At 54.5% G+C, this 12,437-nt stretch overlaps 1 protein-coding gene across 1 annotated transcript in view; it reads left to right on the forward strand.

Annotated features, from left to right (window-relative positions):
- CFAP65 (cilia and flagella associated protein 65) overlaps window positions 1–10,905 on the forward strand; it is a 31,017-nt gene extending 20,112 nt beyond the window's left edge. Inside the window, exons 21-34 of the mRNA XM_081142512.1 lie at window positions 1,462–1,638; window positions 1,946–2,012; window positions 2,158–2,268; window positions 3,811–4,002; window positions 4,097–4,255; window positions 5,451–5,594; window positions 5,818–5,931; window positions 6,098–6,205; window positions 7,699–7,743; window positions 7,977–8,179; window positions 8,644–8,772; window positions 9,308–9,793; window positions 10,462–10,599; window positions 10,714–10,905. Coding sequence (XP_080998638.1) covers window positions 1,462–1,638; window positions 1,946–2,012; window positions 2,158–2,268; window positions 3,811–4,002; window positions 4,097–4,255; window positions 5,451–5,594; window positions 5,818–5,931; window positions 6,098–6,205; window positions 7,699–7,743; window positions 7,977–8,179; window positions 8,644–8,772; window positions 9,308–9,793; window positions 10,462–10,599; window positions 10,714–10,846 — 2,206 coding nt within the window. The 3' untranslated portion in view covers window positions 10,847–10,905. The remainder of the gene's footprint in view (window positions 1–1,461; window positions 1,639–1,945; window positions 2,013–2,157; window positions 2,269–3,810; window positions 4,003–4,096; window positions 4,256–5,450; window positions 5,595–5,817; window positions 5,932–6,097; window positions 6,206–7,698; window positions 7,744–7,976; window positions 8,180–8,643; window positions 8,773–9,307; window positions 9,794–10,461; window positions 10,600–10,713) is intronic.
- Window positions 10,906–12,437: the final 1,532 nt, after the last annotated feature.

The raw sequence follows: 12,437 nt of genomic DNA on the forward strand, positions 1-12,437 counted from the left end.
ATGGTGTGAATGTCCCACAGCTTTCTATCCACTCATCTACTGATGGGCACTTGGGCTGTTTCCAGATCTTAGCTATTGTAAACTGTGCTGCTATGAACATCGGGGTGCATATATTCTTTCTGATGAATGTTTCAGGATTCTTAGGATACATTCCTAAGAGTGGAATCACTGGGTCAAATGGCAGCTCCATTTCTAATTTTTTGAGGAACCTCCATACTGTTTTCCATAGTGGCTGCACCAGTCTGCATTCCCACCAGCAGGGTACCCAGGTTCCCCTTTTTCCACACCCTCGCCAGCACATGTTGTTTGTTGATTTGTTGATGGAGCCATTCTGACAGGTGTGAAGTGATATCTCATTGTGGTTTTCATTTGCATCTCTCTGATGATTAGCAACGTTGAGCATTTTCTCATGTGTCTTTTGGCCATCCATATTAACTCATTCTTTTTAATAGTTGCCTAATATCTCATTATATGAATGGTCCTTTAAGTTATTAAACCACTTATGTATTGGATGACATTAGTTGTTCTAGTACTTTTTTTGCCACTCTAAAGAAGATTGTAATAAACATCTTTGTATGTGTGTGCATGTGTGTGCACGTGCATGCATGCATTTATTCCTACTGGTTACTTCCCCAAAATAAAATTTCTGAGACAAAGGGCATTTACATTTTTTATTCCAAATTTCTACAAAAAAGGTGGTAGTAGTTTCTTCTCTTCCTACCTAGTTTTGAGGGTGTCTCTTCTTTCTACAAGTAACAGCATTGGATGGAACTCCACATATCTGATGTGAAAAAATTTAAGATCGACTGGAGGAAGTGTCGATTTGCTTTTTCCAACTCCCGTTGGGCCTTTTAGATGTGTTGGCTGTTTTCTCTTCCCTTCTGACTTCTCCCTGTTCCTAGCCTCTGCCAGTTTGGGGACATCTCTGTGCCAGGTCTCAGATTGTGAACTTTGGTCCCCTTTGTCACTTGTTTTGTCAGCTATTTAGAGTGCAGTGTTTACTACAGTGCCAAGCATTTCAGGGGCATTAGTCTAGGCCCAACTTTGCTTCAGATTCCAGAGTGCCAGTCCTGCTGGGACATCTGTCCTCTGACGTGTGCCCAAGCTGGACACAGTCCCTCTCCGGGGCCCTGGTTGGTACTGTTGGCATTCTTAGGTGCCTCAAGTGGGCCTTCCTGAGAGTTTTGTCACAGAAAGCCCTCCAGGGTTAATGGACAGCTCCCAGTGACCCACATATATAAGCGACATCCTCGACCCCCGGCACCCACAGTGGGAGCCCGGCCTTCACTTCTTTTTAGTCAGTGAGAATCCACAACAGCCACATTTGGGACAGCTTGCCAGATGGCGGGATGAAGTGGGGGTCATGGAGGAGACCCCCACCATCCCTCCTGGGGCTCAGAGCTACCGCCTCTGTATTCTGACTAAGAGGCTTCACCCCTCCTGCTTTGTACCCTCTCTCAGGGCCTTCCTCTTTCCAAGTGACCAGCAGATCAACCTGGAGCTGTGGGCAGAGCATGCAGAGTTTGACTGCACCGAGCTGCACCAAATGCGCGTGCAGGACAATTGCATATTCTCTATCAGCCCCAAGGCTGGGAGCCTGAGTCCTGGGCAAGAGCAGGTGGTGGAGCTCAAATACAGGTGCTTCCTGCACTTCCGGTCCTGGAGACTGCTCCCCCTCCCCCCCCCCAAGATCCTGGCCTTGCACTGTGTGATTCCAGGATACCCTGAATGATTCCAGGGTACCTGAGTGGCCACCACCCTGGGAAGACACTGCCTTCCCAATTGCAGGGGAGGTTTAGTTCCCCTCTTGGCCCTTCCCAACCCAGGGACCCCCACATGCTCCCAGGGGCTTGCCAGCTCAAAGCCACAGGTATGCTGTGATCATTTGTTCTCCCACTGGTACCAGGGCTCCCTAACTCACCTGGACTTGTGTCCTCCCTTCCAGCCATCTGTTCGTCGGCACTGATCGCCTCCCAGTGCTCCTCAAGGTGTCCCATGGCCGGGAGATCCTGGTGAGGCCCTAGCCCTGATCCTCTCCTTGGACAATCAAGAGAGGAGGAGGGAATTAGACCCCCAGGGAGCAGGGGTCTGGGTCTCTCTGCTGGGTGCTTCACTTCCTCCCAGGAAGGGTGCTACTCATGAGCTCTCTGTCTTCAGCTAAACTTCGTAGGTGTGACAGTGAAGCTGGAGCAGAAGTATGTGCACTTCACCTCCACCAGCCACCAGTTCATTCCTGTCCCAATTGGCGACACACTGCCCCCGCGGCAGGTCAGTGGTCTGCATTGTCCTGGTCACCCAGAGGCCTACGTGCTGATCTCTGCATATCTACAAAAGTTCTTGACAGGGTGACAAAGACACTGCCTTCCAGAAGCCCTTACCTGGTTCCTTTGCTGTGAAAATGTACACTGGAAATCTCCAAGAGGGGGACATAGTATTTGCCCAAACATTTCACAGCTCTGAAATTTCCAACCATTTAGAAGCCCTTGTGTTTTTGGGCAGGGGCCTCTGGCCATTCAGCCTAGAGGCAGAGGAATGGGCTTCCTGGACCTGAGAGGGGGTTGCCAACCCCCAGCTCTACTTACTTCCCTACGCCACCCTCTATCCCACTGGCTCCCCAGAAGCCCCACCTGGAGCTGGGTGAGCTGGGCACCCAAAAAGGAAAGCAAAGACTCATGAGTCTCTAGGAGAGCTTTCCAGAGTGACTGAACCACTCTCCTGTGGGCCTGAATGCAGACAATGGAAAATGCCCTCAGTCATGGAGTCAGCAGACCCAGTTGTACGTCCAACCAAACTCCACAACTGTGGCCAAGCTTTCTCTTGCATTCATGAGATGATGATAGATGATGGGCCTGGACCTGCAAGAGGGCAATGGAAAGAGAGAGAAGTGAACAGATTTAATTTACATGTTGGAGGTAGAGTCATCGGGACTTGCTGGGGATTGGATCTGAGAAGTAAGAGAAAGGGAGGGATTGAGGATGTATTGTACTCCTAGTTTGACCTGCTGGGATATGCAGTGCCATTTACTGAAAGGAAATACACTGCAGGGAGGAACAGGTGTTAGAGTGAAGAGTTCGGATCTGGCCAAATTTGAAATGCTTGTGAGACAACCAAGAGGGGTTGTCAAGGAGAAGTTGGCACCAGGCCTGAAGTTTAGAGGGTGGCCCAAGCTGGAGAAATACAGCCAGCATGTTCAGGAGTGGGTGCCACAAAAGATGAGGGCGCTAGGCCTCCATCCCAAATGAACTCTTTATTCTCTCTGGCTTCCACTTACTTGACTCTAAAATGAAGGATTAGGTCAGAACACCTCTGGTTTCTTCCAGGATGTTCTGTGATTCCCAAACTTTGGAGTTAATCTTGGGGGGCCTCATACCTTTCTTCTGCTCCCTTGTCTGCCTTTAAGCAGGACTGCCTCTAATAGCAGATGTGGAAGGTGGCAGCCTCCTAGGTGCTTAGAACCAGAGCCTAGAAAACAATGAAGAGTCAGGATGGTGCTTGCTTGGACATTTCCCTAAATTCCAATACTAAGGACACGAGCATTAGTGTTCCCTTGTACCTTAACAAAAGTAAGCTGAGAGCAAGTAAAATAAGGATTACAGATTATCATAAAATATCACAGGCTGAGAATATAGCTACGTACTTCTTGGATGATGAAGCCAGAAGGGAAATCAGAGTTACTTAGGGGAGCTCTGGGACTGTAAGTGTGACATTATGGAGATCAACCTGCCCTCCTGCAGGGGACACAGAATCCCAGGCTCTCTGCATGGCAGCCCTGAGCCCATATGGAGGTTTCCCTATTTCTGCTCCCTGCAGATATATGAGCTGTATAACGGTGGCTCGGTGCCCGTGACATATGAGATACAGACCAACATCCTGTCGCAGGTTCAGGAAAAAAATTTTGACCATCCCATCTTCTGCTGCCTCAACCCCCAAGGGGAGATTGAGCCAGGCACCACTGCTCAGGTCTTGTGGATCTTCTCACCTATTGAGGCCAAGACCTATGTGGTGAGCAGCAGCCTGGGCTAACATGGGGCTTGGAGTTGGCCTCCTGAGTAGTTCTTGCTCTAACCAGTCCCTTCCCCCTCCCCTAACTTTCCAGGTGGACGTGCCCATACACATCCTGGGATGGAACTCGGCCATAATCCGATTCCAGGGAGTGGGCTATGACCCCCATGCCATGGGGGATACAGCCCCTTTCCACAATATCTCCTCATGGGACAGCAGCTCCACACACTCAAGACTGATGATTCCTAGACAGGTAGGGGGAAGGGAGCTGGGAAGGCCTGAGGCGTAGGAGGAGCCTGAGGGTCCAGGGTGGCCCATGCAGAAGGATGAGAAGCTGGGAAGGAAAGGAGATGATGTTGAGAATGGAGGGATACAGAGATGAAGCCTGGAACCAGGCTCCCTCCAGATTTAGGAGGCACACCAGCTCCATGGGAGGCTTACTCTGCCACCTAGTGACCACAGGTGTTCCTGCTCAAGCCACTCCACCCCCTTCTCTGGGCATTGTGATGGGTTTATCAGAAGGGGTGGAAAGAAGCTCTCCCTTTCTAGGGCTCTAAGGTATTATCTTCAAACAGAACAGCCCACCCCTGGACCTAGATGGATTTTGCTGAAAGATATCTAGGGTCACTAACACTTCCTTCAATTCACACACTCCTCACTGTTCAGAGGTCTGACCCATTTATCCACCTACCCATCTATCCATCTCCCACTGACCCACAGGCCTGTTTACTCATCCACGTATCCATCCATCCATCCATCCATCCATCCATCCATCCACCCACCCAGTTCTCCATCCATCCTTCCATGCACCCATCCAGTCACTATCCACTCCTACATCTGCCTGGCCACCCTTCTGCCCCTACCCTTTTGGACTCTTACAGCAGGATGACCACCATGGAGGCCCTGGGAACACAGAGAAGAGTCCCGCAAAGTCCCAGACCTGGAAGCACTCAGTCTGGAGAGAGAGAAAACGCTCCTTTCACGTGGCCTTAGTCATTCCAGACACCCCTACAACACAGCTCCTGTTCTGTGCCCAGTGACAATAACAACAGCTGATCACCCATTAATTTACAACCACCCTTCAGTGATTCAAACTATGTTGGCTTCAGTTCTGTCTTCTCTAAGCAAATTCTGATTTCTCAGGCTTTCCAAGTCCATTTTAATGTTCAAAATCACAAGCTTCAGAGTGACACTGTCTGGGTTTATACCAGCTGCACCTGTGAGAGAACTTTGGAGAAAATATTTATGCTATCTGAACCTTAGCAACACATCTGTAAAATGGGGACAATAGTAGTGCTTGTGCCTTAGGGCTACTGTGAGGATCAAATGCATGTAAATTGCCTACCATGGTACCTGGCCTGTTGAAAGCACTCAGTGATGGGTAGTGGTTGCTGTGGTTATTATTTCTTCATCTCCCCAAGTTGCTGTTGTGTTGTTTCCACCAGCAGGATGTCTTCCTGTCCCAGTCTCACATCTCCCTGGGAAACATTCCTGTGCAAAGCAAGTGTAGCCGCCTGCTGTTCCTCAACAACACCTCCAAGAATGAGACAATTACCTTTGCCTGGCAGCTGAAGCCTTTAGACTTTGGGGAGGTGAGAGCACCTTGGGTCCACAGAATCCAAACCTCCAGCAGAGCTCCAGACCTACCCTGTCTCATCCCATCTTGTCCCATCTCACCCCACCCTACCCTATTCCCTCCCATTCCATCCCACTTCCTCCCATCCCATGTCATACCACCTCATCCCATCCCATCCATCTCATCTTGTCCTATTCCACCTCTATGAAGCTCCAGAGACTCCTTCCCCAAATCAACAGGTGTCTGTGAGCCCCATGATAGGGATGGTGGCTCCGGAAGAGACGATCCCTTTCGTGGTGACTCTGAAGGCCTCAGTGCATGCTGGTTTCTACAGCATGGACCTGGTATGCAAGGTAGGACCAGCCCCAGAGAGAGGCTGGGATGGAGCACTATTAGATCCCCAGGTCCCCAGAGAGAGCCAGCCCCTGGAAGGAGGGGGCCCACAGCACAGGCCCAGGACAAGGCCTGGCTACAAGGCCCCCAGACCTTGGTCTTCTCTCGCCTTGTCCTGGGCCACAGGTGTACCAGCAGAAACTCCTGAAGGAGTTCCATAAAGAACTGCTTGAGTGGAAAGACGAGAAAGCACGGCAGGAAGCGGAGTTCACTATCACAGACAGGAAAGTGAAGGTGAGTGGGGAGAGTGGGCCTTGAACACCACAGGTCTTTCTGATTGGCCTTCCCAGAAGGGACAGAGGTGGTGATCCGAGGGGCTCTTGTATGCAAAACTGGCCAGCCTACCCTAAGAGATTAGATTTCTTCTGTTAGACTAAGCATAGCACCTCCCCAAGAGACTCTTTGGACACAGAAGGCTGACTGACCATTCCCTGTTTCATGTAGCTAGTATTTAACAAGTGCCTTTGTTTTTTTAAATCCTCACCCAGGGATGCTTTTTCCATTGCTTTTCAGAGAGAGTGGAAGGGAGAGAGAGAGAGAGACAGAGAGAAACATTGATGTGAGAGAGAGACACCCATTGGTTGCCTCCTTCATGAAACCAAGGTATGTGCCCTTGGCCAGAATCGAACCGGGGACCCTTCAGTCTGTGGGCCGATGCTATATCTGCTGAGCCAAGCTGGCGAGGGCTAAAAAGTGCCTTTGAAGTGCTGGGTACTGGGGATCAGGGAAAACAAGACAGAACTCACCTTCTGATGGAGGACACTGTAGTATGGTGGTTTCTGGTGCAGGCTCTGGGAACAAGTTGCTCGGTTTTGATGATTTCTAGCTCTGTGATCTTGGTTAAGTTATTTAACCTCTCAGTTCCCTCAACTGTAAAATGGGGGCAATATGACATCTGGGATTGGCTTCAAGATAATTCGGAGGTGAGGTGGAGATGGGATAAGATGGGCTGAGTTGCTAATTGTTGAAGCTGGGTGGTGGGTAATGGACAATTCTTTGTAGCATTCTCTAAAGTTTTGCATGTCTGAAATTTCCCAAATTAAGAAGGTTAAAAATAAAAGTTTTAAAAATATTTTTAAGTGTGAGTAAAACATCTTCTGCTTTGTAGCACCGTTGGGAAGATTGAGTTAACACATGTGAAGTGCCTACAGCAGTGCCTGGCCCCTAGTATGCATTCACTAAACATGCTCAGAGCATTTGCCAGGGGAGACCGATAACAAACATGAGACAAACATGTCTTGGCTCCCCTCCCAATCTCATAGCCTTCCCATGATGGTGTTCTTCTAACTCAGTCACCTCCATGTCCACAATGCTGAACTCCTAGGAAGGGACTGCTCCCCTCTGAAGCTCTGGACAAACTGTGAATGCAAATCATATCTTGGGCCACAAAAGAAGGGGTTTCTGAATTAAGTCTTAATAAGGAAGGCTGTTTCCTTATCACACCAAAGTGCAAAGCTCTAGGGCACCAGCTTTTTGGGGGCAGTCTACACATATTTGGTGGCACCTCCACTTTCCTTCAGTTGGATAACCAGATTTCCCTTGTCTGTAGGTTGTACTTCCCTAGGGAAGGTTCCGTAAGAGGGTGTGGTTAGGACTTGGGCAAGTCCAAGAGGGCAGCAGCTCCTGGCATTGGCTTCAGGCCTTCGGTGGGTCAGCAGGAAGGATAGGAAGAGAGGAGTCCCTCTAGGGCTCTCGTATCCTAAGCAGGGTTCTCTTTGCTTCCACAGAGAAGGGTGTATTGTACAGCCTGTGAACCTGTGAGAAGGTACAAGGTAAGGACGTAAGCCCCAGGTCCATCTCCTTGGATAAATTGAGAGGGTCCTTGCTCACTCTCAGAGATACCTCCAACCCCTGGTCCAGCCTCCTAGAAGGGAGAGACAAAAGTGCCAATGGGTGGAATCAAGCCCCTGCCTGGCCCAAAAGGCCTGGTTGGTGGGCTAGGGACCCATCGGTGATAAGAATGCAGTCCACAAATCCCTGCTATTATGCCTCCCCCTTCCCAAAGACGCTGCCCCCCATCAAGAAACAGCAGTCTCTCAACCGGCCGACCAGCTGGAATCTTAAGATCCCAAAGGAAGAAACATTCTGGCCCTGTCCCCAGCCGTCCTCACCAGGAATGCTCTTCTTGGGTCTCACTGCCCGCGCCCATGCCATTGACTACTTCCTGGCCAACTTCTTCTCTGACTTTCCCCGACACTTCTTGCACCGGTGAACTCTCAGGGAGTGAGGGGTCTCTTTCCTCTGTTCTCTGCCCCCTCTCCCACTCTAGAACAGGGGCTGCCCAGACCCAACCCTTGCCGAGGGCTTAAAACAGGTGCAATGATGGGAATGGGAGGGATTAGGTCTAATGGGGCACTGCTGGGCCCAAGATGCCCCCATTACTGCTTAGGCCCTTATGAAGAGGGGGCAAAGAGCCAGAGCCCCTGGGGAACCCCCCTAGGCCTCCCATCCCTCCTTCCTTCCTTTCCAACTTGGGGCCTCTCCAGGTCCTGCGCTGATTCTGAGGGTTGGGTTTAGTTCCCCAAATGCAGTAGCACCGTGTTTGGGTTAAGGCTGGGTCCACCCCCAAACTCATCTATGTCCTCATGACTGTAAGGCCACCACCACTGCTCGTGCCCCCAGCCCCAGCATGGTGCCTTGCCCAGGCCACTCAATGTCACGGCCCACCTCAGGGAGCTGCCACAGAAGAAGTGTGCCAGGGAGGAGTCGAAGGCTTCTGAGAAAGAATGCCCTGACACATGGGCCCCTGTCTCCAAGCAGAAGAAGCAACTTTTGGTTGACTGTCTCACCACCATCATCAGGTGACTGGCCATCCCCTGGACCCTAACCCCCCCATTTCTCCAACCCATTCAGTCAATTCTGGGTCCATTCACAGCTGCTGAAGTCCTAGCCCTTCCCTTCCTGAAAAATAAAACTTCCTCACAAAATCCTTCCATTGGTGGCCTCAGGCCCTCCAGGGTGGTACAGCTCTAATGGAGCTGCCTGGAGGGATCATCAAGGCTGGGTCCTGAGTTCTGCCTGTCCACGGCTGGTAGATGCGGTCTAGAGCCAGTTCACATTCTCCCCAGGGTTCCTGTCCCTCATCTGTGTAACTCTGGCCTCCTAGCTCTGTCTCCACCATATAATGTTCCCCTCTAAGACTCCACGGGGTTCAGAGATGCCTTAGTCTAAAGAAAGGTGGGAGGGGCAATGGACCTCGGGCTCCCCTCCCCCACTTAGCTCCTGTTTGTGGACACAGCAAGCAAGAACTGCTCCTTGGGGAACCCTGACACCAAAGCCTCACAGGGGGCTGCAGCACCTTGCAGTGAGAAACTTCTCTCCCTCCCTGCCACCCAGGGGCCTGCTGGAAGACAAGACCTTCCAGGAGGCCATAGACCAAAGCCTGGTGGAGCAGGTGCCTTACTTTTGCCAGTTCTGGAACGAGCAGTCAGCCAGGTTCATGGCCCAGAACAGCAGCCTGCACGTAGACCCACAGCTGTTCCTGTCCTCTGACAGCTGGGAGGGTGGGGACGGCAAGGAGCAGGAGGAAGACAGACAGAGGCCCGGCAAGCAGGAGGAGGAGGAGGAGGAGGAGGAGCCCGAGGAGGAGGAGGAGGAGCCCGAGGAGGAGGAGGAGGAGCCCGAGGAGGAGCTGGAGGAGGGGGTGGTGAACGAGGAGGAACTGGAGGCGGAGGCCCAGAAGGAAGAGAAGTTGACCTGGACCAGGGTTGAGCCCACCCAGCAGCCCACGTCCCAGGACACACTGAGATGGTGGTGGCAGCAGCAGCTCAAGGTCATCACGAAAGAGGAGCAAGAGCAGGATGAGAAGGAGGCAGTCAGTCGGTGAGCAGCCCCGGGGGGCTCGGAGGGGGCTCTGCGCCCGAGGGGCCTTCCCGCCAGGCGATGTTATACTCAGTTATACTCATTCGGGGCTGCCTCTGCTGTGCGTCCCGGCCAACTCGGTGTCCACTGGCGTCACGTTGGAAGGGTAAGATCTGGGTGGGAGTATCTACAGAATGGTGATCTGAGCTTTAATTTTTTCTCCAAGACCTGGCTGTTGACCTTCACCAGCACACCACTGCAAGGAGGGCAGTTGTAGTCCTCAAGGTCTCCTAAATGGGCTTCTAGAACCAGGAGAGCAGCACCACCTCTCCCTGCACCGCTTTCCCCAGGGACTGCCCTGCGGTGGCTTTCTGTTGGGGTTGGGACTCTCTAGGCCCCGCCCAGCCCCTTCTGCATCTTCTCATTGCTGGATGCCTTTCCCCAACCTGGCCCTGAGATGGGACTAAAATTGCCCCTGGTTCAAATCCCACCGCTGCACCAGCAGCATGACATTTGGCAACTTGGGCTCTTTAAGTGTCTGTAAAATTGCAACGAGGGTGCCTCCTAGTGTTGGGAAGGTGGGGAGTTAAATGAGAATCCACGTAGAGCACGTGGCACACGGTACAGCACAGCAGAGGAGCAGTCGTGGTGGGTGAGGGCGCTGACTCCGCCGTCCCGGTGCCCCGCAGGCTCCCGGCTTTCGCCAACCTGCAGGAGGCGCTGCTGGAGAACATGATCCAGAACATCCTGGTGGAGGCGAGCCGAGGGGAGGTGGTGCTCACCTCCCGGCCGCGCGTCATCGCCCTGCCGCCGCTCGGCTTACCCAGGTGGGGGCCCCCGGGCCAGCGGCCGCGCGGACGGCGCCGAGAGGCCTGAGGGGCAGCAGGTGGGGGCAGGCTTGGCCCGAAACCTCACCCTACCTGGGGCCTTCTATCTTCTAGGATTTCGATTGGAGACCTGCTGTCGGAGGCGCCCCCAGGGTCACAGCACACAGTGGTGTCCAGGCTGGTGGTACCGCCCCCTACTGACTCTTCGAGGACGCCAGCGCCCGGCCCCTTAGACTTGCTTCCCTAGGTTCCGCGCGGCCCCCTCTCCACCGCCCCACCAGTAAAGCATCTAGCCTTTTTTTCTGTATCTGCCTTTACTTTATTTCTCCGACGGGGGAAGCAGCTCGCGCACCTGCTCTGACGAAACAGATGGTGGGAGCGGCCATCGTGGACCGCAGCGACTCACTGGAGACTTGGGGGCTGGCTGGGAGGTGGCGCCTCTGCGCCCCACGCCACAGCCAGGCGAGGGCTCTCGCGGCCGGCTGCCTGGCTCCGGACCTGTCAGGCCAGGGGACGGCGCTTCGGCTGGGGCCTGGCTGGCCTTTGCCCCAGGGTAGTCTGGTGGACTGGAACTGAGGACCCGGCCTGGTTAGTGCAGCAGGTGGCCGCGGGTCGAGGTGACCTCTCCGAGGCCCGGCCACTCCGCCCTCAGTCTTTTTTCAGCAGCTGCAGGGCTCCCGGGACTCTGCTAATAGATTGGAAAGGGAAGCTGAGGCACGTCGCAGAGGGCCAAGAACTAGACGCTGGGACGCGGGTGCAAGTCACCATTAGCGGGCCACAGTCTCTACAAGCGACTCCCATCCTGACTCTGAATCCCCTGACCAGGGGATGTCCCGCCCTCCCTAGAATACCCACCTCCCGCTCCCCGTAACCTCGGCCAGGCAGCCTCTGGGCTCCGCTCTTCGGCTCCTCCCATCCTCTCCCCCCACCCCTGCCAGAGGCAGGTGGGTGGAAAAGTGACATCTGGTGTTGTTCCAGAGGCGCCCAGGTCCCCCCCGCCCCCAACACACCCCCGCCGCCGCCAAGGCCTCGAGGAGCTCTGGCCCCAGAGCCCTGGCGGGGGCGGGAGGGGGTTGGGGCGCTCCGCCTCCTCTGAGTCAATATTTGCCCCGAGCAAACGGGCCCCGGACAGGTGTGAGTGCGCTTGTGTGTATGTGCGTCTAGGGGCGGGGACTGAACAGGCCGTATAAGAGGGCGCTGCGCCCGGGCTTCGGCACAAGCTCCGGGGCGTGCGCTGGGGACCAAGCCAAGCGGGGCCGACCGGGTGGAGGGTGGCCCGGGAGGGAGGGGCGGGCCAGGTGCGCACCTGTGCCGGCCCCGGGCCGCCGACGTGTCAGCCGCAGACGCGCGCAGGTGAGGCGGCGGCTGCGCGGCGCTGCGCGCTCGGAAGACCAGGACCAGGAGATCGCCGAGGGCTACAGCCAGGCCCCGGGCCCTCCGCTCCCGCCCCGCGACGAGCCCCTCGCACAAACCGGACCTGAGCGTTTTGTTCGTTCGGCTCGCGTGAGGCAGGGGCGGCCTCTCAGCACCGCCCGGGGGCCCAGCCCGACCGCCACGCAGGCACCTGCCGCCGCCGCCGCCATACGGTCGCAGAGGCCGTGCGCCGCTCCCAGGCGAGATCCGGCTCCCATCCGGCCCCACCCGCTTTGCCTCGTCCTGCCCTGGCCCGAAGCTCCTGGGCTGCCGGCCCCGTTCGGGGTAACGCGGGCCACAGAGCAGCTTCCACCGGGTGGGACAGGGGGCTGTCACCCAAAACAGGAGCCTTTCGCGGGTGGAAACCCAGTTTCTGGTCGACTCTGTCCCAGCGACTTCTGTGGCCTTGGGCAAGTCATTTCTCA

Source organism: Miniopterus schreibersii (assembly GCF_964146895.1).
Source record: "Miniopterus schreibersii genome assembly, chromosome: 7".
Lineage (NCBI taxonomy): Eukaryota > Metazoa > Chordata > Mammalia > Chiroptera > Miniopteridae > Miniopterus > Miniopterus schreibersii.